The 25,554-nt window shown below is 32.4% G+C and overlaps 6 protein-coding genes and 1 pseudogene across 14 annotated transcripts in view; 2 read left to right on the top strand and 5 right to left on the bottom strand.

The window, feature by feature from the left end:
* LOC122628002 (transcription elongation factor SPT6) overlaps nucleotides 1-2,281 on the bottom strand; it is a 6,971-nt gene extending 4,690 nt beyond the window's left edge. For 2 of the 3 annotated variants that reach the window (XM_043809765.1, XM_043809764.1), the window contains exons 1-8: nucleotides 2,012-2,281; nucleotides 1,842-1,923; nucleotides 1,545-1,732; nucleotides 1,362-1,481; nucleotides 1,258-1,275; nucleotides 976-1,136; nucleotides 647-896; nucleotides 36-561 (exon numbers count right to left, since the gene is read on the bottom strand). In XM_043809765.1, the coding sequence (XP_043665700.1) occupies nucleotides 36-561; nucleotides 647-896; nucleotides 976-1,136; nucleotides 1,258-1,275; nucleotides 1,362-1,481; nucleotides 1,545-1,732; nucleotides 1,842-1,923; nucleotides 2,012-2,050 (1,384 nt within the window). In that variant the 5' untranslated portion in view covers nucleotides 2,051-2,281. The remainder of the gene's footprint in view (nucleotides 1-35; nucleotides 562-646; nucleotides 897-975; nucleotides 1,137-1,257; nucleotides 1,276-1,361; nucleotides 1,482-1,544; nucleotides 1,733-1,841; nucleotides 1,924-2,011) is intronic. The other variant, XM_043809766.1, reaches the window with a different exon arrangement.
* Nucleotides 2,282-2,413: 132 nt separating this feature from the next.
* LOC122628036 (phosphatidylserine synthase) lies at nucleotides 2,414-6,725 on the top strand. Of its 5 annotated transcripts, XR_006326966.1 has the most exons (7): nucleotides 2,415-2,561; nucleotides 2,946-3,412; nucleotides 3,503-4,327; nucleotides 4,519-4,741; nucleotides 4,847-4,919; nucleotides 5,290-5,464; nucleotides 5,608-6,725. XR_006326966.1 is itself a non-coding variant. In XM_043809841.1 (6 exons), the coding sequence occupies exons 2-6, from the start codon at nucleotides 3,162-3,164 to the stop codon at nucleotides 5,343-5,345; spliced, it is 1,428 nt and encodes a 475-aa protein (XP_043665776.1). In that variant the 5' UTR covers nucleotides 2,415-2,561; nucleotides 2,946-3,161; the 3' UTR covers nucleotides 5,346-5,549. The 5 variants fall into 5 exon arrangements, 3 of the variants coding, with proteins under 3 accessions (XP_043665779.1, XP_043665776.1, XP_043665777.1); XR_006326967.1 differs by lacking the exon at nucleotides 4,847-4,919 and having other exon boundaries at nucleotides 2,414-2,561; XM_043809841.1 differs by lacking the exon at nucleotides 5,608-6,725 and having other exon boundaries at nucleotides 5,290-5,549.
* Nucleotides 5,537-9,965, bottom strand: LOC122628009 (neprilysin-2-like). Of its 2 annotated transcripts, XM_043809786.1 has the most exons (15): nucleotides 9,746-9,965; nucleotides 8,643-9,669; nucleotides 8,453-8,560; nucleotides 8,290-8,395; nucleotides 8,026-8,221; nucleotides 7,808-7,948; nucleotides 7,651-7,743; nucleotides 7,398-7,577; nucleotides 7,199-7,330; nucleotides 6,972-7,133; nucleotides 6,725-6,837; nucleotides 6,459-6,655; nucleotides 6,164-6,330; nucleotides 5,930-6,082; nucleotides 5,537-5,813 (listed from the first exon to the last, which is right to left on the bottom strand). In XM_043809786.1, exons 1-15 carry the CDS (start codon nucleotides 9,956-9,958, stop codon nucleotides 5,595-5,597), a joined length of 3,207 nt encoding a protein of 1,068 aa, XP_043665721.1. In that variant the 5' UTR covers nucleotides 9,959-9,965; the 3' UTR covers nucleotides 5,537-5,594. The 2 variants fall into 2 exon arrangements, with proteins under 2 accessions (XP_043665721.1, XP_043665720.1); XM_043809785.1 differs by having other exon boundaries at nucleotides 6,459-6,837.
* A 472-nt stretch (nucleotides 9,966-10,437) lies between these two features.
* On the bottom strand, nucleotides 10,438-13,621 carry LOC122628014 (zinc finger protein 341-like). Of its 2 annotated transcripts, XM_043809797.1 has the most exons (10): nucleotides 13,603-13,621; nucleotides 13,381-13,482; nucleotides 13,183-13,257; nucleotides 12,831-13,104; nucleotides 12,482-12,752; nucleotides 12,197-12,391; nucleotides 11,536-12,099; nucleotides 11,175-11,444; nucleotides 10,882-11,094; nucleotides 10,438-10,807 (listed from the first exon to the last, which is right to left on the bottom strand). In XM_043809797.1, exons 2-10 carry the CDS (start codon nucleotides 13,409-13,411, stop codon nucleotides 10,625-10,627), a joined length of 2,076 nt encoding a protein of 691 aa, XP_043665732.1. In that variant the 5' UTR covers nucleotides 13,412-13,482; nucleotides 13,603-13,621; the 3' UTR covers nucleotides 10,438-10,624. The 2 variants fall into 2 exon arrangements, with proteins under 2 accessions (XP_043665732.1, XP_043665731.1); XM_043809796.1 differs by lacking the exon at nucleotides 13,603-13,621 and having other exon boundaries at nucleotides 13,381-13,596.
* Nucleotides 13,622-14,040: 419 nt separating this feature from the next.
* Nucleotides 14,041-25,554, top strand: part of LOC122628030 (flotillin-2) — a 99,890-nt gene continuing 88,376 nt past the window's right edge. Inside the window, exon 1 of the mRNA XM_043809833.1 lies at nucleotides 14,041-14,359. Within this exon, the coding sequence (XP_043665768.1) occupies nucleotides 14,311-14,359 (49 nt within the window). The 5' untranslated portion in view covers nucleotides 14,041-14,310. The remainder of the gene's footprint in view (nucleotides 14,360-25,554) is intronic.
* On the bottom strand, nucleotides 15,454-23,618 carry LOC122628000. Its single transcript, XM_043809756.1, has 5 exons — nucleotides 23,265-23,618; nucleotides 22,698-22,818; nucleotides 19,543-21,708; nucleotides 17,581-18,160; nucleotides 15,454-17,159 (listed from the first exon to the last, which is right to left on the bottom strand). Exons 3-5 carry the CDS (start codon nucleotides 21,412-21,414, stop codon nucleotides 15,859-15,861), a joined length of 3,753 nt encoding a protein of 1,250 aa, XP_043665691.1. The 5' UTR covers nucleotides 21,415-21,708; nucleotides 22,698-22,818; nucleotides 23,265-23,618; the 3' UTR covers nucleotides 15,454-15,858.
* The window catches only part of LOC122627476, a 7,889-nt pseudogene continuing 7,083 nt past the window's right edge, over nucleotides 24,749-25,554 (bottom strand).

The following is a 25,554-nucleotide window of genomic DNA, read 5'->3' on the forward strand; positions in this document are numbered from 1 at the left end:
AGCTGGTATCTCATGGCTATAATAAAGCATGAAATGTTGATAAACATCATTTAATTCTTCACTTGTCTGAATATTTTTAAGACGTTCAATGTCATCATCTTTTATTATTCTCACATTATCAGGTAATGGAGCATCAGGGTTTTTCATAATTTCATCCAACTGATAATTTCTCATCTTCTTAAATAATTTTAATAAATTCTCCTTTCGTTGACGTAATTGGCACCATTTGGCATCAAATTTATATACCTTCCATAAATCATTGATATTTAGTTCTGGAAAAACATATTCTTTTCTATAAAATGAAATGAAAGGAACTTCAAAATGTTGGTTGCGCATAAAATCTAAAGCTTTTTTAATTTTTCCAATAGTTTGTGGCCCTTTCTTGGCTCTTTCTTTGGCTTCTTCATTTAAGTGAGCATCTTGAATAGAAATGGTAGGTCGGCAAAATGCTTGTTTATATATCCATTCTGCCTCAAGATCTAATTCGTCGGAACCTTCAGCTACAGGTATAACAGGAACAGAGCGAAGCTGCATTCTTTCGGGAATATCTGTATTACGAATCTAGAATAATAAATTTGAAAATAATGATTAGTATCGTATTAAAATATTTAACACAAAACACAAAGTATCTCAACTATGTAAGTACCTCATTATCCAAGTCTGTAAAATGACCTCTCTTCAGCTCACTTGGCTCATATATTTCGAAAATACTCTTTCTTGTGCTTTTGTTGTGAAATTGTTTCTTTGATCTTCTTGGTCTTTCATCAGCGTCATCATCCAAGTATTCATCATCTTCTTCTTCCTCTTCCTCTTCTTCGTAATCTTCTTCTCCAAATTTACCAAACTCGTCAAAATCAAAATCTACTCCAAAAATATCTTGTGCCTCTTGTAACGCACTGTTTGCAATATAAATAAATTAATACTTTGTTGTGTGTATATAATGCAATGTGTAATATATATGACTTTAATACTTACGCATCTGAGAATATAGGTTTCTTTTTCATACGTTTTTCTGCTAGAGATCTCCCATCTTCATCGACGATAAAATCATTCATGTCATCATCTCCTTCACTTCCTTCCTCCTCAAGAGTCTCCACTTCTGGTCTATGACTACGTTCACTTCGTCGTTCTTCTTCCTGTACAATAAAATATATTAGATGCGAGTAAAGAGAATTTCTTTCAACGAATCTAATTATAATTCTGCTACGTATATTTTTCGAATATAATATTCATTGCATGCAATTAAAAAATACATACCACAAAGACATCCCTTTCCTTATAGATGCAGATAAATAAATTATATATAAATGAGTATAGAATAGTTTCAAACGATAAAAGAAAATAAATTATTTAGAACTTACGTCACCAGAGCCTTCAAATAGCTCTGTCGCAATAGCATCTCGTTCTTCGTCTGGTTCCTTTTCCTGTTCATCTTCTGATTCTTCATCTTGTATTCTTCTTAGACGTTTAAATCTACGTTTCTAAATTGAATAAAGATTTGTCTTAATATATAGTTTTTCTAAAAAGGATTATGTTCTACTTACTCTTTCAAGTTTAACACCCAAATTTTCTTCTATCAAATCATAATCTTCTTCCTCCAGTCGATCATCAAAATCTTCATCATCGCTCTTCTTTCTTTTTTTTGTACCACCTGAAGTATCACTATCCTCCGCATCACTCTCTTCTTCTATTGGATTATCATCAATCAAATCTGCTACTTCTTCTCCATCATCTGAACAACAAAAACTAATTTATTGACTACGATCAATTATAGACAAGTAGCAAAAAAAAAGGTGACAAGGTTAGCTGAGAATAATTGTAAATAGTAAATTTTCACTGACCATCATCTTCTTCGTCGCTTTCTTCAACTGCCTTTATTTTTTTGAGCTTTTTTTTCTCATTTTGATCAAGTGCTTCTTCCTCCTAAAAGAATATAAGGTTAACTCTACAATGCAGAACGATGTCATAATACGATACGTCACAATGCGTGACAACATATCAAAACATTAACCTCGCTTTCTTCCGCTTCAGACTCTAAAAAGTCTGCCATTTTTAAAGAAAAGATATCTCAAAAATCTATTGCAGATTTAAGACAAAGTTAAAAAGAACTTTCGAAGAAGCTATAGGGTTTTCGTCTTCTACTGCGCCGGTTTATTAATGCACTTAGAAGGTCACGTGGTTACGAAATGTGAATATTTCATTGACAATGAGTAAAGTTTTAGTTTGTTTCTATATTTTTATTTAAAAAGATATAAAAACAAATTAATATAAAAATATAAATTAAAACGTAACATTTAAAAAAGATTCCTCGCACAGAACTTCGAATAGAATAGAAAAATGAAGGAGAGAAAATACATTCTTTTTAGGAAGCGATAGCCACAGATGTCGCGATATTTACTCTTGGGGATTTTCAAGCAATTTGCTTCTATAAAATCATGAAATATCAAAAGAAGTGGGGAGAATTGTCCCCTACTTTCTTGCGGTAAGGGTCAGTACAATTTTTAAGGTTATATTGAGTTACACTGTCACCGTTACGGTCGTGTATCTGTATTCCCGACAAGGTATTTTTCCATTTATTATTGTCTTAAACATGAATTTTATACGGCTTATGTTATTGTAATGCATGCACATTTTTATAGATTGTTTATATGAAATATAAAAACAAGATTTTTTACACAATAATTGATCGATGATACATCACCCATTAAATGCAAATGAAAATAATTCGAATCAATTTATACTTAGAACTATTACGAAAACAAAGAGTTAAAAATTGTTTATGATATTTTTTATGAGAATAAATATTCCTATCGAATAGCGTTAATTCTATTCGGTCATACATACATATATATATATATGTATATTATATATTGTATATTATTATATAGATTTATTTATTTAATTTGTCAATATTATGCATTTCAATCGATTTATTAAATCCTTAGGTATAACAAGCTCATCATCTGCCATCTGTTGTTAAATAATACGAATCACTTGGAAATGAATTTCGTTTGATGTCGCTAATGTCATTTTCCTTCTTTTACATATGCTTAGCTCATAAGCTAACTAAATATTACGTGAAATAGTGGATAGAAACATTGGAGAATTACGTGTGAGATGGTCAAAGTACAAGTTTAAAAAACGACCGTTATTTATTAAAGATGAGTTGTAACAAAGATCGAGACAATGACAACTTGTTGAAAAAATTAAGAACCGAAGAAAATGAGGTTGCAAAATGCAAAAGTGGAGCAGACAATAATGAAGGGCACAAATTACGACAGGGAACCGATAGTTTTCCAAATATTAATGAAAGACCAGTCGACGATATATCTATTGAATTCTTTTATAAACCACACACTATCACGCTACTTCTTATTTCAATAGCTGCCGTAATTTATTCAGCTTTTACAAGGTACTTACCAGGGATAACAATGATATTTCATTATGTAGATGCATGTGTAATGGTAATTTAAAAAGTAACAATAAAATCATTCCTATGTAGGAATACCAACAATGTGGAAGACAACATGTGGGCTGGCATGTTGTGCGTTATCTTTTTCTTCCTTATTATATCAGTGCTTACATTTCCAAATGGACCATTTACAAGACCACATCCAGTTGTTTGGAGAATCGTTTTTGGTTGCAGTGTACTTTATTTGATGGGTTTACTCTTTATGTTATTTCAAAATTATGATACTGTTAGAAAAATTCTTGTGTGGGTGGATCCTGGTTTAGCATCTTTTCACATAGACATGGACAAGGAATATGGTGTCAATTGCTCAGACGTTACGATAGAAAAAATATGGAATCACTTGGATGTGTTTGCACTTGCTCACTTTTTGGGCTGGGCCTTTAAAGCTATTCTTATACGTCATCTTGGTATTCTTTGGGCTATTAGCGTTATGTGGGAAGTAACAGAAATAGCATTCGCGCATTTACTACCAAATTTTATTGAATGTTGGTGGGATGCTTTTATACTTGATGTTTTGGTATGTAATGGCCTTGGAATTTGGGTTGGATTAAAGATATGTTCTATTTTGGAAATGAGAGAGTATAAATGGGTCAGTATAAGGGACATAGAAAGTACTACTGGCAAATTAAAAAGAGCAGTTCTTCAATTTACTCCTGGTAGTTGGACTTCCGTAAGATGGTTAGATCCAACGTGCACTCATATGCGATTCGTAGCTCTTTGCCAGTTAGTTATTTTCTGGCAAGTTTCTGAGCTGAATACATTCTTCCTGAAACATGTATATGAATTCCCACCTTCTCATCCGTTCGTCATAACACGATTGGTATTGATTGGAGTGATCGTTGCTCCATCAGTTAGGTGAGAGAATTTTTAAATAGATTAACGTTAAGCAAATTTTTTGAAATTATATTTTTTAATGCATAACCTAAGCTTGATATTAAAGATGCATGCATGTGCCTTTAATTTTATACTTGTCTTCGAAGCAAGAATTGAGTATATTATTGCAGACCACGAAAAGAAATATTACTGCTTTTTTTTTTTATTTATAGGCAATATTATATGTATGTAACTGATCCATCATGCAGTAGAGTAGGGACTCAGTGTTGGGTATATGGTGCCATTATGGTAACAGAGGCATTACTTTGTATCCGTCATGGTGCAGCACTGTTTGAACGGACACAAGCCTTAAACATACTCCTTTGGCTTCTTTGTCAGTCTCTAGTTTCTGTGTTATGCGTCTATGGCTGTGTTTTGTGGCATCAGTACTTTGAGGTACGTAGTATAATTATTAACTATAATTCCTTAGTAATCATTCAACTAACTGAATTAATGTAATGTGTGTTTTGTGCAACCTTTACATGATGCTTGCTGTTTTAGACGGATAAGAAAACTGTTAAAAAGCAGTCTGTGATCAAACTACACGAGAGCCGCTTGGATGTAACTTGTAGTGGTATGTGTTAATGCTGCATCATTCTAAAAAAAAAGTGCTGTCTATGAAAATGTTACTTAAACATTGGTTGTAAATGTTTGATTTGTATTTATCAAATGTAGTATGCAAACGTCGTATAAACTATGCAAAAGATTTTCAGGTTCCAAAATATTCTGTGAAAGTTATATTTCTTTTTTAACATTCTTATGTTTAACACTTGTATTAAAGAAATAACTAATTCATTCGATCGTGGTAAATTATTATAAATTATATATATTGGATATACGATAAAAAGAATGTTTATTGATGTCATTTTTATCATGTCTGTTCAAGCATTAAGAACTCATTTTAAATTCATACGTTTAAAATAATTTTATGTTTTCTGTTTTAGGGGATATGGCACACCACACACAATCTGTGGATTCGATGGATAAAAAAGGACAGTGAAACGGTACCTTGTAATAATTAACCAAATTAATGGTTAATTTATCATACTATGCAACTTTCTAGTCGTTCAGAAGCGTACGAATGAATTTGTAAGCTTAGCAAAATAGGACTGGATGTATGTACGTACGTTTTAATTGTTATGAGCGTATGAATGAGTGTTTTGAAAAAAATCTTGTTCCTGAGAATAAATGCAAAACATTGTTATTAGTGGTATTTTATCTTAAAAGATAATTTTTCTTTGTGTTATAATCATTTGGAATAGATTTCGAAATCTTTTGATTCTTCGAGATATGGAAAGACATCACAAGTACTACTGGGGACAATTTGTGATCCTTCAGAACAATTCCATGTTTCGCCCAGTAAGTTATTGTTAGATGCAGAAACGAAGACACGGATACGGCTAGGTAATTCTTCATTTTCATGAAGAGAGATATAAGATGTTGTCAATAACGATTTCGTACAATACATCTGTAAAATCCATTATAAATATTTTTGGATTTCAGAGAATATTGCTGTTATAGCAGCTCTATTTTGAGAAAGAGATAATAATTAGCAATAATTTAAATTTAACTGTGAAAAGGTACCTGAGCATAAGTAAGATAGAATGATTGATTTATATTTGGTTTTAGCCACGGAAGATAATTTTTTGAAAACGGTTGTAGCCTCTCAAAAGTATCATATGTTAATCTAAGTCCCATGATTTCGGATAAACGTTCGTTTAATGTCAGTTCTGAAATCTAAAGTAGATTTATATGAGACCAGTATCTAAAAAGAATAATATGTGTGCCATGCAATCTGTGATGGTGGTTATATATTACCTTAAAAAATATTTTCTGAGAAGTAAGTGGTAGTATCATGTTCATCTTTTCTTTGTAAATATTGTCCTCGTGGCAGGATATATAATCTCCAAAAATTGTATTTTCAATACCATTTTTGCTTAACATAGAACAGGTAGTGTTTCGAGTCTGATTCCAATAGTGTATACCTTGAGTTTAACAAATGCTGCCATTATTTAATAATAAAAAAATGTTTTAAGGCCTTTTAATGCTACTAGTTAAAAAGCTATACTATCGATTATTTTATATGCAAATTATACTTATATAACTATATTACCATTTGCATCAAAATGATGAGAAATCTGACGCGCTATTAAATTGCCAATTGTTGCCCATGTTAAATAACTAAATGAGTTTTCATCATTTGATATAAACACGTCACCATAATCAATTGCACCAAAAGGTATAATAATAAGATTCAAACTATAAACTGCAACGCCTTTCGATTGAAAAGGCGTAGCATAGTGTGTCCAACTGCAATGTAATACATCAAAATAAAAAATCTCATTGATATAAGTAAAATAAATATCTACATATACGTACATTTGTTTTGATGTACCAGGATTTATCGCTAATGATATTACAGAATATATTGATAATCTATATCTTCTCATCAAATTTAAAGAGTTTTCCAAGTAATTGTTAGATAGATCCAACTAAAATTAAACATTATTTTAAGAATATAAGAAAATAATATAATTTATGCAATTAATAAGATTATTTGTAGCATGTCATTTATATTTGGGAATGCAATTCTTTGATCTCATGTCTATTAGACTCTCTTACATACCTTATCGTTTTCTTCATATTGAAAGTATTGAACTTCTGGAACAGAGAGCTTAAGATCGCTTAACTTTAACAGCAATGCTTGACGTTGTTCACCTGTTACCCATGTTCTCTTTTCTATTTTTAATTTTAGAGTTTCTTTTAGCTCATCAAAGAGTTTTCTTACCTAAGCATTGAAGCAATGTTATTATATTCCAAGTGTGATTTTATTATATTTTATTATATTCTTACCGTACGATTCATAAATGTAATTTCTTTATTAGACAGTGAAGACATATACAAATTAGAGGCTTCAGGCCTTAATAGATTTATACTAACTTTAAGGCAATGATGTTTCAGATCTTGGTATTTTGTTATTATTAACTACAAAAAATAATTAATATATTAATTAAAATAAAACTCTCTTAATGTTTTAATTATAGATACATACTTCATGATAAAGTTTTTGTGCATATAAACCTAAAACAGCATTGTGAAAATGTATTGGTTTTTTCTTCCAAAAAAGTTCTAAATTTTGTAAACCTTCTACTAACTCTTCATAAAAATAAACTTGGAATTTTGCATCTACATTTTTGGATATTAATGAGGTTGTTAAATTATACCAATTTATCTGTAAATATGTTTAGATAAATTTTCATTATCAGAATAGATAAAATTAATATGTAACTAAATATAATCCTTACAAACGTAGTTGTTTTATTTAACTGATCTATCGACACTTCATTATAATTCTTCATTAAATATGCTTTACGAATTTCATTCTTAGATGGAAATACCTGCAAAAACGAGAAAGTTAGTTGGTTATATTCATAAAAATATTAAAAACACAGTTTTACTTACAGAAAAGAATTTTTGCACTATCTCGTTATCGATATTAAATGCTGTAATGCTCACTTTTTGTGGCATGCTATCTGAATTATTAAAAACTCCAAGTACCTTTAAAGCTTCAGTTATAGAACTTATAAATCTTGTATTATTTTGCTTTAAAGAAGTATATGAAACATATTGTTTTAATTTATATAACTTTCATAAAATCTTAATATATTTTCACTTCATACCTTACATGTTGTATAGTCTTCATAAATATCTTCAAGATCAACAAATTCTTTTTGTATTTCAACTTCACTTGCATAACAAAAATTATCTGCCTCTTCACTATCAAATAGGTTTTTATGAAGCACAGGTCCTACTTTGATAGTATATGAAGTTGGATTGTTTTCATCAAGATCCACAGCCACGTCAAATAATAAAGGGCTTAACACGAATAAAGAAATTAATGTGTCACATAGAATAGATCTTTCATAGCATTACACTAAACTCACCTATAGCTTTTTAATAATTCAGCGTACAAATTCGTAAAATCTCCATGATTCTTAAATTCTTCGTAACTCGTATAAAATTTTCCTATTTTATTTATTGCTTCATTTGCTGAAAGATATTTCTTTGTATTTAACAATATTAATTGTATTAAAATTGATTACTTACCTATTACTATTCTTTCATTTATATTTATATTTTCATATTTCATACAACTGTTGTAGTATTTAGTAAATAGAGAAGGTTTATCTCTATCATCGTCTTTCAACATTTGTTCTGTAAGTATTTGGTAATTTTTAGAAAATTTTGTCAACTATTTGGAACATGATTATATAATTTTAAAATCAGAATTACACACTAGCTATTCTATGATATGCCTTGTTTGCCAAATTTAGATCTATGATTTGTGGATCTGCTATCATTCCACCACAAGCATATTCATAAAAATCCTCACATGGATCAGCAGAATGATTCATATAGGATAATATCCTAGCAGCTATTTGTTTGCATTGTCCTGAATTACATATATTATCTTCAGTGATATTTGTAGTAATAACATTTGACTCTGTGCTGGATGTTATAAGTGTACTTCTTTCTGTTACAAATTCTTTCGTTATTATTGTTTCCTTTGTAAAGGTACTTTCCATTTGTGGAAGTGTAAGTGTAATAGAGTCTGTTAATTCTGATATAAATTCAGTAGGTTTATAAGTTGTTGTTGATAAGAATTGATCAGTAAAATTATTTATTACAGAAGAATTGCTTTTTTCAGTGATATCTGTTATAGTAGATAGTTCAGATGTATTTAAATAGAAAAAAGGTGCAGTTGTTGTTATATTATTTAGTCCTGCTGTGATAGTATTTGTATTATCCTTAGAACTAATTTGATCAGATAAGGAATTGTTAGAAACAAATGCATTATCTGTAGAAATAGTAGAGTATTTAGTAGATGCTTGGATATTAGCTTCAGTTTTATCCATACTTTCTTTTGTTGTTTCTACAATTACTGTTGAAGTCGTGAAACTATTTTTTCGTTTGTTTTCAGAAACTTCATTTTCGAACAAGGTTGTATCAGTAATATTGTTATAATGAATCTTTGGCTGCTCTGTAGAGTCTATTCTTGTAACAGTTGTATTAATTTGACTTTGTGAATCTGTTGATTTTGTATTATTATTCATAGTATTTATAAAATCTGATGGAGTTCTTGAAGTATTTATTTCTAAAGATTCTTGCGTTGTTGTTTTGTTTTCGGAATAACGATCAAAGTAATGAGACGTCTTTTCATTATTAGGTACATATATTTCTGTAATAATATCATGTGGTGTGGTGGTTGTGGTTCTAGTTGTAGTTGTAATACCTTCTGATTTTTTATATCCATTACCATATTGCTGTATGTTATCATTGTTATTTCATAAATATTATGTTTTAAGAAATTAAAAATTTTTAATATTTATTAATACTTACGTGTCCCATTAAATGTTTATCATCAACCTTAGTTGAGGAAGGTGAAGATGAGAAAGTGCTAGACTTTTTCCATAATAAACTTGCAATAAGAACGAAGGAGAATAATATAAAAAACACAAATAACGTAGCTACGCAATTTCTAAAAGACTGATCTCTTTGTGCTATTTTACGTCCTTCTTGACTTGCAATTTGATACGATCCACGTGAAGGCATCTTGCTTTTGATAAAATTTTCACTAAAAGTTGTCTTCTTCGATACTGATTATTTGTGAATTTAAAAATGCAACGCAAAGAATATTTATTCGATTACATAGATATCTATTATTATCCGTATAATCACAAAAGAAACAAAATACTTTGATCCTATGTGTAAAATATTGATAGGACATGTACAATCTGAATCGTAACAGTACGGGTCTCTTCGCCCAAATTGACTGTAACGAATATATTTTCTCGACGGTTGGTTTTAACTGGGAAGGCTTGCGGTTTTGATAACCACATCCTTCCAAATACAATCGTAGTATTAAAGATAGGCAGGATTCACGTCACACACGTGAGATTGCTTCCTTGATTAGTTCCTCACTAATGAGATAAAATATATATCGTTATTTCTATGCATCGACATTTTTTTTCTATTCAATTTTAATATCGCTGGTTCAAAAGGCAATAATTAAAATATTTAACATAGAGAAATATAAGTTACTTATGTTGTTAATATTTATAATACAATTATCACAGATATGTAAACTACAAAATATCGTACGCTATTGTAAAATGCAACCTGTAGTTTTTCAATGATCCCATTGCACGTACTATGACAATAACTTATTTATATTCTAGGCTATATAATTTAAATAGGATTAAAAAATATATTTAAAAACTATTCGCCCGCTTGATGCATCGTATATATATCGCTGTTGCGTTTTATTTCACTTTCGGTCGAATCGGATCGTATAAGTGCTTCGATTGTCGAACCAATATCTCTCGAAATCTGATTGCTTCCTATTTTTTTAATGCTCGAATCATCTTTCGAATCATTTGATTTTAACATTTCCGAGGTAATCTGTAATTAAGTGAATTTAAAAATTATACTTAATTGTTTAGGAAAAATAATTTTTGTAGAGAATCTGTTATTACTTTTCTTTGTATTTCATCAGCCTTAAATTTCTCTAATTTCTCCTTATCTGCGACTCCAATAGCAGTCTTTGATGACATTTGTCTCTTTGGAGTAGGTTTCCTTGGCTTGAATGAACCAGATGCTTTTTTAGGCAACTGGGAACTTGTATGTTTTTTAGTCTCAATCGACTGATCACAATTGTGAGTAATTAATTGATCCTTAGTTTTAAATGCCTAAACATTATCGTATGGCATAAGTTAGTAATTATAATTTTCAACATTTATATAAACTAATTGTACAGACTAATACTCACGTGCGAACATATATCACATTTTAAACTATGTTTGTTCATTTCATGATGTTTGAGCGCTTGCGCTCGATGAAAATTACGATTACAGTGACTGCAACTGAAGCGTTTAATATTACTGTGCGTGAGAAGATGTCTTTTTAATTTGTCCGGACGTGAAAATTCACTCATGCAACCCAAATATCCTCTGAATGGACATTTTAATCTTTTCGTTAAGTCGTGAATCAGCATATGACGACCAAGTCGATCCTTTCGTTTAAATCTAGCTGGACAATGCTAATATTAAAAAATACATTGAAATAAGTTTGTTACATATTAGAACTTGTTAATACAATTATTACAAATGTGAAATAAAGTATACACGTACCGGACACAAAAAAGGTGTTTCCTCGCTATGAATTAATTTGTGATTGGCTAAATATTGCTCTGTCTTAAAGGCTTTACCACAATCTTCACACGCAAATCGAGCAGATGAAGCATGTGTTTTTAAATGCCGTCTTAGAAATCTTTCAATCAAGAAACTCTTTCCACAATGCAAACAAGCATAGTCATGTGTGGTGGTTTCTGTATGATGTTGTAAAGCTTCCAAATTAGAAAATGATGATTTGCATATAGAACAACAATAATATTTTTCTGTCGTTTTTTGTTTTTGGACGGAATGAGCATATTGATGGAGTCCTAAGTCTGATAAAGTATTAAACACTTCACCGCAAACATGACAACGATATTCCGACCGTTTGTGACTACGAGTGTGCTCCAAAAAATCTTCCAGCTCGGCAAACATCATACTACAACTACTTTGCACACATTTGTACACTTTCAGTGCTAGATGAGAAACTATGAGATGGCCCTTCAGAGCTTTGTACGAATCAAATATTTCTTTACAGAACTGACAGTGATAGGTACGATCTATACTTCCATCCGGTGGAACCTATCAAATATTACTAATTAATTGCAAATCTAATATCTAATAAAATTATATATTTGTATTATAAATAATAATAATTTATAAGTAGTTATAACAATACCTCAGGTGGTAGCGAGTGTATGGCAGTGCCAGGCCACACTTTGTGCGATGACATATGTTTCTTTACATTAGATTTTTGTGCAAATGCTCTTCCACACACTACGCATTGATAAGGCTTCTCTCCTGTATGAGACCGTTCGTGTTGTTGCCAGTAAAATTTTTTTGCAAACTGCTTACTACAATAACCACATTTATACTGTAATAATACAAGTAAATTTTTGAATAAAAATATAATATATGTAAATAAATTAATATATTTAAAAAAGAGAATGATAAAAATGTGTACTTTTAAATTTTGTGCTTGTTCCACATTTTCCAATTCTATGGATACTGTGTCAGGCGATAATGTTTTACAATTTATAGAATTAATCAAATTTTCTTCTTGAGAGATATCACTTTGTAAAATCTGGGATATTTCCTTTGATTCATTTTTCATAGATTCATTATCTCCTATGATTCCAGAATTTGTAAAGGTATCAAGACCTTCGGAACTTAATATAATTGGAACACTAAATGTAGAATCTGTTGTAAAATAATTTGCATTTTCTTGATCCATACTAGAAAAGAAATATTATAAGAGATTTGTATCAATTTTTAAGAAAATTGATATCAAAAGTAGGCAAAATCTAATTTACCTAAACAACATATCAGTTTCTTCGAGTATAATAGATCCTCCAAGTTGATCCGTTCTTACAAATGTTTCTTGAGGATTATATTGCGATTCATCTTGACTAGTATCTTCAGCACGTATAACGTGACTCTCGTCATTTACTAAAAATTGACTCAAATCTACCGTTTGTTCTTGCGTCTTTTGATGTGTCCTTTTATGTAGAACGAACATATGAAGCGACGTGAATTGACTTTTACATTTTCCACATTGAAATATATCTTCTTCATCTTGATCTATTGCTGAAAAGAGAAGACTTAAGCTTATACTTTCTTGAATTCATTGAAATATGCTTAGTGAACGTAACGTTCTATGCATACCTGATTGTTCTACTTCGGTAATAAGATTTTGAGATTCTATTAAAGATTGTACAGAAGGGCTATCGAGTGAAACACCTACGAAGGGATACGAAACGACGTTAGTAGCAAATTTATTCTTTTCTTCTTGTAAATTATCATACTATCCTCTTGAGTCTTTATTGGTTAACCCCACCTACTGAAAACACTCGCAAGTTTTACCTGTCAGAGCGTCGAAAATAGATTGTGCCATATTTCACTGTAAATTTAATGCTTCATTTTAAAGGAAAAGCAACAATCAGAGCGGTTCATGAGTGGTCTAATCTGTCAAAAAAAGGCAAACATCCAGTTGAAAACATATCGAAAATTCCTATGCTGTGACAGCGTTGTTGCTGCCTAAGGCAGTGTATGGTAATCGATATGTCGACCACAACAACGATCTACCTTTTAAATCGACTATACATATAATATCAATGTGATCGCGCGGTATGAATTACCTCCTACAAATTCTGTCTGTTTTTAATTAGTAAGAATATTTTTAAAAAAGGACAATAGCGATGATCAAAACTAAAACTATGACTCATTTTGTCATATATTTAACAATTCGTTTAACAATTTTTGCTAGTAGCGTTGTCTTTAAAAAATAGATTAAATTAAAAGAAAAATATTAATGTTTTATGAAGTCATGAAATAAAAATTACAATTAAGTATAATCGTTGATATGTAGATTCGTGGATTATGATTATTTTCTCCTTATTTAATATTAATGGATGTACAAGGTTACATTGAAAAATCGATAATCGCGTGATAATCTTGTGATAATCGAAAGAGGAGAGCTTTTAAAAGCTAACAGTAGATGGCGTTTTGTATGACATTGGCAACACTGCGTAGTTAAGAGGCTTGAAAAAGCTACAAATAATTTTGGGTAGTGGCTTTGCGAGCTTCCCGTAACGTTGTAACCTTAATAGTTCTCATTTAGATTAAATCGTGTTTAATAGTCGTTATTAATGAGTCAACTGTGTCCTCCGAAAGAGTCTTAGCACGTATTTATTGTTTAAACGCGATAAAAGTGTCTATATTATACGAATTAGTGGTGTTCCATCGCAGTGCCGGTTTGTTATTGCATCTACTTAGAAAGAAGATTGTTAGGCAATGGGAAACATTCACACTTGTGGTCCAAACGAAGCCCTCGTTGTATCAGGTACATCTAGCATTTTTTATTTAAAATTTATATTACTTCAAGCAATGCGGAATGTTGATTTAGGACTGCTATGCTTGAATCTTGACTTAGATACGATGAAATTGAATGACATTTCATATTAATTTATATTATTTAATTGCTAAAAGATTCACGCATGCAAAATTTATTTCTTCATATTTTATTATATCAAAAAAATATTTCTAAGCTATATAGTATTTATATGTTCGGTTTAATATCGATAACTTATATCTGTGAAATCAATTTCTAAATGATTGTCGTTAAAAGGATCGAATGTTGCTACATCTATAAGTTTATTGTCTATATAATATAATCTAGTGTTAGTAATTATATAAATATTTGATAAAAAAGAAAAAGAAATTACTGACTATAATTTTAAATTTAAAATGGTAAATGAGCAGAATGGTAAATGTATTGATTATAGGTTTATTAAGACGATTGTGAAATTAAGTATCTAATAAAACACTAAACGAATAGGTTAATCCTATAATTCTAGATTACTTGAACCAAGAAATATAAGTATTACATTTACATCTTCTATTTTCAAAAAAGAAGTAAAAAGCTTAAATCAAATATAATTTAAATAATTATTGGATAAAAACATAAAAGAACTTTATTATAATATATACGTGTATACGTATGTATATATAATATATATATATGTATATATGTGTATATATATATATATACACATATGTATATACATATTATATATGTTACAACACATTTTAGTTATAATTAGTCATAATTATTTTATTTTATAATTAAATGAAATTGTAAAAAATATTAATAAAACATATTTCATTCGTGAATTTAGTTCGCCACTAGAAGTCTCTTACTTCAACGTTGGATATTTATGGGAATGAATCATCTTATTGAATGAGATTGAAATACATGTGTTCATCGTCTTTCTCTCCATTAACGAGACATTTTCTTTAACACTAGTACAATTTTATATTTTTACATTTATTTTTAAAAAAGTTTATGAGAATAAAATTATATTTCGCATTTTTTTTTCTTTTTTTTTTCCCCTAAACATATCATAATATTCATCGCATTATATATTAGTATATGGCATAGTTGGTATATAATATAGTATATGTTAGTATATATGACGAGTTAGTCTATACGTTAGAAAGAAATTATTTCCTTATTTGCTTCGAGCCTCTTGTTATTGCGAATAAAACATTCGACGAATCCATTATGCGAATTATCGCGTTGGGGATTGTCGATGACGTCGGATATTTCACATTTTATTAGATTGCTCACGATATGTATATGTATGTATGTAACAAGTAAAATTCTGCATTTATTTATTAATCGTGCATTCGTGTGTTACGTATTCGATCGTCCTCGCGTGAGCTCAAGGACACGGTAGGTCATAAACGAGAAACAATTATACTATGAACGCGCTTGACCAATGTAATCATCGACGTAGTATTTGTTTCGAGTTTACAATGTGTGTTAGTCGAACGAATGAACTACTTATTTCCTGTTGCGTCTATCGACCAATCTTGTTTGATCATATCAGCAGCTTTTTCACCGATCATGAAGATACCTACATTTACGTGGCCGATCGGTATACTAGGCATAATAGATGCATCTACTACTCTGAGATTTTTTATACCATAAACTCTTAAACGAGGATCAACGACAGCATAGGGATCCGTTTTGGGTCCCATTTTGACGGTTCCTATTTCGTGATTCATCATAGATGGTAAATATTTGATCGCACATCGCCAATAATCGTCGCTATTAAACTCGTAAAGTTCGCAGCCGGGTATTTTAATGTCGTGTAATCGACTATTGTACGCAAGGAAAGGTTCCGTTTTAGATACGTTGATTGCATGTTTTATACCTTCAAGTAGGATTTCGATATCGGCAGGATGAGAAAAGAAATTAGGCTCTAACTTCGGTGGTACGAAGGGATCTTTCGATGTCAGAGTAAGCCGACCGACACTTTTTGGACTTTGAATTATCGGCCAGATTGACCAGGTTTCTCTATTTTCGATCGGTTTATAAACCGCGTTATAAAGCTCGTCCGTAATTCGTAGACCCTTTCTAATGCCTATACCGTTGTCCGAGTGTAACGAGCCTGCTATGAAAAGTAGTTCGATGTCCGGCTTTGCAGACGGAGCATATTTCGTTCTTATGAATGCCAAAGCTTCGGCACCACCAGGTATAGAGATGTAACCGCTTCTTTTAAACACATAGTCCCATAACACGTGCGGATTGAACAATTTACTTTGTAATAGAGACAAAGGTTGATCTATTAGAAAGGTTAGACCGAGGAAACCAATATGTTCGTACATGTTATATCCGACTTTGGAATCTTGAATCACTTCGATTTCCAGCTCTTGGAGGTGTTCCTTCGGTCCTATACCCGAGAGCATAAGTAGTTTGGCAGAATCGATCGTACCCGCGGATAGAAGCACTTCTTTCGTACTGAATACGAGTTTTTTCTTGTTATTTTTGATATATTCGACGCCGTAAGCTCGACGATCCCCATCAATAAGAACTTTTGTCACTCTCGCGCCAGTTACGATGTCCAAGTTATGTCGTTTCACTCTGAGATAAGCTTTCGAAGCGCTGCAACGTGCCCCATTGTCCATGTTGAGTTGTAAATATGAATAACCTATTCGTTTTTCGCCATTGTAGTCGATAACATCGTAACCGAGACTTTTGCCAGCCTCAAGAAATGCCGTGGATAACTTGGTATGAAAAGGAACGTGTTCAACGCATAAATATCCATCCTTTCCGTGATATGACGAATTGACAATATCTGTAACGCATTTAAATTTTATTTAAATTACGATATTTCTTACTTTATAGTTTTTCTTTCAAACGTTTTTATAAATATTCTTAAGTGAGATCTCGAAAGAGACAAATTTCAAGGTATTAGTCGAACGAAGGATGATGATTCGGTTAGTCTGGCTAACGTTCAGGCTCTAGTGAATAGACGAGAAGGGTGAGTAATCGAAACGTGACCACTCTCGTTGGAGGGTTAAGACACCCCTATTCTAGGGTGACTGAGGTCCAAGCGATCCAACGAACTAAAATATTTTACGTGAGTTTTCCATTTGAATATCGTTCGCTCTATTTACATTTCGTTTGTTTATGATATTTGTTATTGTTTAAATTATTTGAATATAAGACGGATACATAGAAACGAGATAAAGTAAATGGGTTTGATCTAGACTTACTAGGGATTTTGAATCTTTCGCTCTTTATGTAATATGGTAAAACCTCTTCGTAAGACCAGCCCTCGTTGCCCAAGGCCGCCCAGTAATCGTAATCTAACTTGTCGCCACGTGTAAGAATCATATAATTAATTGTGCTGGTTCCACCGAGCGATTTTCCACGCGGCCAGGCACACTGTCGATCGATCATTCCAAAACAGGTATTTTCTTGAGGTTCCACTTTGTAACCCCAATTATAATCCGTTAGTTGGAGTATATTAACCAATACAGGAATCTGCTGTATCAAGTTTTCCGGATAACCTGCTTCCAATAATAAGATCTTCCAATTTTTATTTTCTGATAAACGATTAGCGAGAACCGAACCTCCCGAGCCTGCTCCGACTATAATAAAATCATAATTCTCCCATTTAGGGTAATATATCGTTCTGATTTCTTTATCCTGGTAATTATATTCTCTTAAAAGATCGAACAATGTCGCACTTCTTATCTCGAATATCAAAGAAAATAATAGCAATGATAATATAACGATTATTCGTAACATTATGTCGAAAAGTTTCGAATCGATTATATGAAAGAACATACACTATGTAAGAGAACTTTGTTTGGATTTTCACTTAACCTTCGAACATATTAACGACGAAATTCAAAATAAAAACGTTACTACTTTTATATCGCTAGATGTTCTTACGATGCTTTCACGACTCTGACTGATTTAAACTGAGTTTAATTTTATTATAGAAATTCACTTTCTCGAAATGCTCACGTAATCACACGTAGCTACAATTTTTTATCTTTTTTATGCTCTTTTTCTCATGACAGATTAGAGACAATTATTTAAAATTCAAAATAATTTAAATCAGATTCCATTCATTTTTTTTTTTTTTCAAAGGATCTTTTAATTCATTTTATTTATTTTTTTTCGGCGTATACTGTGCTCCCATTAATTTCAATTTCTATAAGCAACCTTTAAAAAAAAAAAATTGTTTGCTTTGTGTTCGGAACAATTAAAAAAGTCAAAAGGAAGAAAATAACTCTGTGTCTATGTGTGCGTGTGTACGTGCACGCGCGTGTGTATATAAAGAGAGAGGAGTATATATGTAAGAGAAAATAACAAGATACTCAATCTTACGTAATAGGAAATACAAGAACCCTGAATGCTCGGTCTTTCTCAACACGTAATTATTGAGTACTGCTTTCCACTGTCTTTATTTTTCTTTTTATAACAAAGTCAGCTTCTTTCTTTTTTTTAAAACGTGTCGATAACTCAAATTTTTGCTGATGAAACACAAAAGTTGACAGTTTTTGTTGAAAACAAAATTTTCTTAAACGATTATCTCGTCTTTACGATTGCCTTATTTCTTACATTTTTTTACATTTTTTGCTGATATTATGTTTTCATTATTGTGTATCATACTTTTTAGCGATAAGGAAGGAATATATACATATATTTCTTCTTATACGCATTACAATATTTACAAGTAATCTTATACTTAAAAAAAAAAAAAACAGTGAGAATTAAGAGAAATAGAAGAAAATAGGAATAATACACAATTCGTTAGATTAGGCTAAGCGTTATTAGAATTTTATGGCACACGGAGATAATTATACCTGAGTCGTGTATACTTCTAATCCCACTATATTAAGAGTCTCTCGTCGTACAATAAATATCAATTGTACACATAGTTTCTGGTTTGTTTTCTTTTGCTCGTCCCAGTTTCTCTAATTCATACTTTCAAACGTATCGAACGTAACAATATCTTTGGTAATTGTTTTCTTTTGCTTCACCTTTTACGTACTATCAGTTAACGGATATTTATGAAAATATTGTAGGATTCATTAAAACATTGTTAATCGGAACTCCAACCAAGATCTTCCGCTTTTTAACCATTGAACTATCCAGGCTCTTCGGTCAATCTTTTCACAAATGCCTACTTATATTAAACGGAGAAGCTCGTTCACACATTATTTTTTGGTTGGATAAGATAACCAATCGCTCTTGATGAGGTCTGCACCTTTTTCGCCGATCATGATAGCTGGTGCATTGGTATTGCCACTACAAATTGTCGGCATTATAGAGGTATCGATGACTCTAATATTTTGGATACCATAAACCCTTAATCTAGAATCCACAACTGCTGTAGGATCATTTTGAGGACCCATTTTCGTTGTACCGACCGGATGATAAATAGTCATGGAAATGTGACGAATGTGACACTCCCAGTAGGCATCCGAGGCGAACTGAAGATGTCGACAACCAGGTATCTTCAATCGATGTAACCTAGTACCAAACTGTTTGAAAACTTTCGCTTCGGCGAGTTTAACAGCTATTTTCGCACCTTCGACGAGAGTGGCTATGTCTAACGGATCGTCAAAATAGTTAGCGTCAATTATTGGACTGTGAAAGGGATTAGAGCTTCTTAGTCTAACCGTACCACGTGATCTGGGTCTGAGGAGAAGGGGTATGAAAGTGAAGGCATCCTTGTTTGCAATCGGATCGTAAACAGTGTCGTAAACTTCGTCTTTTATTCCCAATACCTTTTTGATTTGTATGCCACCGTCCGAGTTAAGAGACGCCGGCGCCATGTGGATTTGAATGTCAGGATAATCGATAGACCTATTGGCAAATTTTGTGTTGATAAAAGCGTATCCCTCGATACCACCGAGAGTCGTCATAGGTCCTTTTCCATTGGCTGCGTAATGCATAGTCACTGGTGCGCCATAGAAACGTTTTTGAACTATGGCTACCGGTTTATCGACAAGGAAAGTAAGACCGCCCATTCCTACGTGATCTTGAAGGTTTTCACCGACTCGGAGATCTTTAAGAAGAGGTATACCAACTTGGCGAAGATGTTCCTTTGGTCCAATACCGGAGAGCATAAGAATTTGAGGGCTATTTATAGCACCTGCTGATAGAATTACTTCCTTGCGAGCTCGAACGTATTGCTTATGACCATTTCTCACGAATTCCACGCCGATCGCTCTCATAGTGAAAGGATTGATAACGATTTTCGTCACGTGCGAATTCATAGCCGTGTGAAAGTTCCTGCGTAACCTTATAGGACGAAGAAAAGCTTTTGCCGTGGAACACCTGCTGCCTCTTCGAATAGTTCCTTGTGGTATCATAAAACCGGTTTGAAATTCCCCGTTTATATCTCTCAAATCGTAACCTAGTTCGACACCAGATTGCAAGAATGCCACAGCGAGAGGTGTGATCCATGGTGATTCTTGAACGGTCAAGTAACCACCCGTTGAATGATAAGGATTGTTTCGAAGATAAGGATTCCTATTGTCTTCGGACTTTTTGAAATAATAAAGCGCTTCTTTGTAACCCCAGCCAGGATTACCCAAGGCTTCCCAATAATCGTAGTCGCGTCTATTACCTCTGACATAAAGCATGTAATTTAAAACGCTCGATCCTCCGAGAACCTTCCCTCGTGGCCAATTACAACGGCCACTTTTCATCGCGAGGCAAGCTCTTCCCGTAGCTTCGATCTTGTACTTCCAATCTAACTTAGTTAACTGTAGATAGGCAGCTAACGAGGGGACATCTGTTATTTCGTTCTCGTCCGGTCCAGCTTCCAGTAATAAAACGTTCCAATTTGAAATTTCAGAGAGTCTGTTGGCTACGACAGCACCTGCCGATCCTCCACCGATTACAATAAAATCGTATTCAGGATTTAGAGGGTATCTATCGATAGGTCGACTTTCTGGATCCAGCTGATCATATTGATAGTAAGACAGAGCAGCTATAAGAAGTGGCACCAACCAAAGACCAGTTCCTACTAAGCCCAAAGCACCTTTTAAAGCCGTCGTTATGACTATCGCGCTGAACACCATCCTTTTCGCCACTTTTTGATAATGATTATTTTGAATAAACCGGCTGCTGGTTTTTACTTTATCTCTCTTTTTCTCCCTTTCTTCTTTTTATTTTTCGATGCAAGCGAGAGCCGACCTACTTTTCTGCTTCTTTCGAAATGACTTTTATACAGACTTCGTCATAAATCGATATCCGGCGGTCGGCTGCAATAAGTGTTTTCAACTCTGCGCACTAGAAATGGGTGGTCGACATCGGCCCTTTTCATTCTGAGCTGGCTATCGCTAGCCGTACTTCCATGGAAATTCTCGATCTTTCTGAGGAAAACAAAAAGGAAACAAAAAATATAGTGTACGTGTCTGCGCGCGCGCGCGTGTGTGTATGTATATATATCGTTTCTGTCAACAGACATTACAATGTTTATTTTATATAAAACTCGACGTGATATCATAACGGTGTTACGAAAAGTGACGAAAGAAAGTTTTGCCAAGTGATTTTTATATTGGAAACACGTGCGAATCGACAGGATCATCTTGTTTCTCTTTCTCATTCGTTTCGTTTAAAGGAAAGGAGATGTTGCGATCGCATAACGGGGAAAGGTGAAAGCGCTTCGCTAACATAAACCTCGTTTGTGTTCGTTTTCTTCTATGAGAGCCATGGTTACGTTACACATCTTTGAATTTCTTTATTTAGATGAAAGATAACGTAGAACTTTCTTGTCAGTTCATTACCGGCTTAGATCTTCGCAACCAGGATGTACATTTTTTATCAAGGTGCGAATCAAATTTATTAGCTATTATACTTTCTCGTCTCTACCGGAATTCAAATAATATCGGAAGTACGATACGAAAGGATCGAGAATTCTTAGACAAAACGTGAATTTCGCGTGTTGTTAGCGCAAAACGTAACGTTGTAACTTTCTTTACTTTTCCTTCTCAAATAATTTGTTAGCCGGAAGTAGAGGTTTATTACATGCGAGTTCCGGGATAATCATTACCGTTCCTTTCATGTTCCTCTTGATGCACCTATTGCGACGAATTATTTTCAATGATGTGTTTTCTCTCTCTTTCTCTCTTTCCCTCTCTCTCTCTCTCTCTCTATTTTATTGTTATTATTATTATTTTTTTTTTTAATCACGAGACACTTTCTTCCTGAGACTAATATTGAAAACGAAAGGAAAAGGAAGTATGTATGTAATATAGGTAAAGGAACAGTTCGAGATATTTTGCGTGATGAATGACTAATTAAACAAAAATGATCTTATTAGAATATGGTTAAATATAACGTTGTTGTGTATATCACTTACCGTTAAAACATTCGTTAATGTTCCTCTATCGCTAGAATACATTTGTTGGAATTGTCATGACAACGTGTCATTATTATTATTTTTCTCTTCGATTGTCGAACTCACGGTATAATAAACTCATCTGTAAAGAGATACATATATATATATATATATATATATCGTGTATACTAAAATTATCTTCGTTTCTTAGTTAGCTGAAGAATGATCTAAAAGTGAGAGTGCGAATACCAGTGTCCTTCGAGAATATGAAATTGAAAAAATTCCATGGCTTGTGTAATTCTTATAGATGAATAAAGGTGTCCTAAATATTCAATGTGAAAAGATAAAATTAATTATAAGATCGTGCGTGTAAAAACTGACAACGTCCTCGTGTTACTTAAACCTGTTCTACGATAGCTTTATATTTCAAAATGAGGACACTTGGTAGAATGTCGAGAAAAAAAAATAATCGAAAATAATAAATTCACGGATGACTAGCTGAATCGATTAGATGAATATCTAAGGACCGATTGTAAATTTTTGCATTCGGTTTCTTAATCATTCATTAATATTAAATATGTTGGTTACCTGTCAATTATCTTATTCGATGATAAATGGTTAAGAGATAAGCCTAATAAATCCAGATCTTCAGTGGTAAAATTCTCTTCTTTCTTGAAAAACTTTCAACGAGACTGACTCACGAAAATATTTCGAGCAAGGTTTAAGCCGGTTGGAGATGATTACTATAAGTGACCACGAAGATACCTGTAATGACAGTCAAGAGAACGATACGGTACTATACCGTAGTTCCTACTCCTTCTACCATCTCTCCACCCCTTCCTATGGATTTCCTCTTGTCCTCCTCTAAGACTCAACGCTTACACTTTGGCAGTGAAAGTGTTCCTTTACTATATGCTCACCTATCTTTTCCGGCGAATGTATACCTACGCTTAATATTGTATCTATGTATGTATATATATATGCATGCATGCATGTATGTATGTGTGTATGTATGTATGTATGTATGTAACTATTTGTACATTCTCCAAGATTACCATTGCTTTAATGTTAGGATAGATTACGCCAATAAATCTCTGTTACTTCCGTTATATCCGTATTTAATAAGAACAGAAATTTTAGTTTTATGTTGGATTCGGATTTTATCGGGATTGTTTATTTTCAAAGAAAATCGATCATAGTGCCAGAGATATAGAGAGATTTAATTTATTCTGACTTCGTAATAGTTACGCATAAAATAACTCAATGACTAGTACAAAGTACGATTACAACATATTTGCTTTAATTAATATAAACTGGTTCAATGCTGATACTTGTATAGGTCTTGTTCTACTCGTAAACGTGCTTGTTTATTTTGTTTTTTCTTTCCTGTTTCCATGAAAGGTGCCATTAAAGATAATTTATTTTCTAATTATGTTTACGAACAATTGTAACTAGCGAGTTGTTTTCTAACGGTTGTTTTTTTTTCTGCTTAAATATTTATTTAATCGAGTGATTTTCTCGTTTCTATGTACGTACGTTCTTTGTTCGAAGAAATTAAGTATTTTCGTGCATTTATTTCCAAATATTTTTGGATGTCTCGTTCGATATTTTTGAAGAGAATTAAGAAACGTGTGAATCCGACTGCAGGTTTTCACATAAATATCCGGTCTAACACGTTTCCTTTTGTGTATACATTTCATGTGTTTTAGTGTTTAGCCAGCGATAGTGTACGACAACTCGATAAGGCTTCTGCTTTCACTGTTCTCGCACGTTCTGCGTAAGAATTTGTGAAATTTATAAAGCGCGATATACATATTATCATGCATTTATCTTTCTTTTTGTTATTAATATATACATATTTTATCTATGTAGTTAATGATTACCAAGTACAACTGATTTATGTTCATCGTTTTATTAAGAAAATTGAATGAGAAGCAAAAACTAATCGCATGAGAGAAGTTTCAGCGGGAAAGGCAGAAAGATAGTAACGAAACATTCGGATCTAAAGATAATAATCTTGATATCATTCTTTTCGTAAAAGTGTATTGCGTGGAGAAAATTTAACGAGAAAGTTGTATTACCATTTGTTTTACTAATAGGTTTACACATGGATGAGTTTCTATAGTTGTACATTGGTTTGAATTTTTCTCAGACGGTAGTTAACATTTGAACTTTCAGTAACACTTATTATTATATCTCTTACTTCTGAATAAAATCGTATCTAAGAGTTTCGAAATGGCACGTTCCATTTATCTCATAGAAGAACAAAACAAGTTTATCAAGCTAAATACGTTTGAATCTCTAATTGCAAAATATCCCTGAGTTTGTCATGACAATGTAAAAATATATAATTAAACTAGTATAAATAATAATTCTAATTGATAAAATTATTAACTTTAAGCGAAATAAAAATATTTACAAAGTTCTTTCTTTTAATACCTCCAGTCATTTTTAATAATGTCACTTGCTTTTTCGCCGATCATGATAACTGGTGCATTAGTATTTCCATTAACAATGGTAGGCATTATAGAGGCATCAGCGACTCGTAAACCTTTTACACCGTATACTCTTAATTTTGGATCCACGACAGCTGTTGGATCGTTTCTTGGTCCCATTTTACACGTACCCACTGGATGATACATGGTGAAGGTAAATTGTCGTATGGCGCATTCCCAATATTCGTTCGTGGCGAAAGGAAATCTTTGACAACCTGGTAGTTTAATAGAATATGGTTTCGAATTAAATCTTCGAAAGGCACTTGTGTTTGAAACAGCCATAGCAATTTGTATACCGTCTATTAGGATGTCTACATCTTCTTTATGAGCGAAATAATTCGGAATAATATCAGGATGAATCAGAGGATTCCTGCTCTTTAGAC

Source organism: Vespula pensylvanica, chromosome 3 (genome assembly GCF_014466175.1).
Source record: "Vespula pensylvanica isolate Volc-1 chromosome 3, ASM1446617v1, whole genome shotgun sequence".
Taxonomy (NCBI): Eukaryota; Metazoa; Arthropoda; class Insecta; order Hymenoptera; family Vespidae; genus Vespula; species Vespula pensylvanica.

What these genes read in the sequence shown, in the direction of transcription:
- LOC122628036 (XM_043809841.1), top strand. Translation starts at nt 3,162, where the DNA reads ATGAGTTGTAACAAAGATCGAGACAATGACAACTTGTTGAAAAAATTA. An exon ending in ATCGTTGCTCCATCAGTTAG is followed by an intron (nt 4,328 to 4,518) that starts GTGAGAGAATTT and finishes TTTTATTTATAG; the next exon opens with GCAATATTATATGTATGTAA. An exon ending in TGTGGCATCAGTACTTTGAG is followed by an intron (nt 4,742 to 4,846) that starts GTACGTAGTATA and finishes TTGCTGTTTTAG; the next exon opens with ACGGATAAGAAAACTGTTAA.
- LOC122628009 (XM_043809785.1), bottom strand. Translation starts at nt 9,958, where the DNA reads ATGCCTTCACGTGGATCGTATCAAATTGCAAGTCAAGAAGGACGTAAA. An exon ending in AAATGAAAGAATAGTAATAG is followed by an intron (nt 8,396 to 8,452) that starts GTAAGTAATCAA and finishes AATATCTTTCAG; the next exon opens with CAAATGAAGCAATAAATAAA. An exon ending in CTCAGAAAATATTTTTTAAG is followed by an intron (nt 6,083 to 6,163) that starts GTAATATATAAC and finishes AATCTACTTTAG; the next exon opens with ATTTCAGAACTGACATTAAA.
- LOC122628014 (XM_043809797.1), bottom strand. Translation starts at nt 13,411, where the DNA reads ATGGCACAATCTATTTTCGACGCTCTGACAG. An exon ending in TACCGAAGTAGAACAATCAG is followed by an intron (nt 13,105 to 13,182) that starts GTATGCATAGAA and finishes TTCTCTTTTCAG; the next exon opens with CAATAGATCAAGATGAAGAA. An exon ending in AACAAGCACAAAATTTAAAA is followed by an intron (nt 12,392 to 12,481) that starts GTACACATTTTT and finishes GTATTATTACAG; the next exon opens with TATAAATGTGGTTATTGTAG.
- LOC122628000 (XM_043809756.1), bottom strand. Translation starts at nt 21,414, where the DNA reads ATGGTGTTCAGCGCGATAGTCATAACGACGGCTTTAAAAGGTGCTTTG. An exon ending in TATCTTATCCAACCAAAAAA is followed by an intron (nt 18,161 to 19,542) that starts TAATGTGTGAAC and finishes TCTCTTACATAG; the next exon opens with TGTATGTTCTTTCATATAAT. An exon ending in CGAAAGATTCAAAATCCCTA is followed by an intron (nt 17,160 to 17,580) that starts GTAAGTCTAGAT and finishes AATGCGTTACAG; the next exon opens with ATATTGTCAATTCGTCATAT.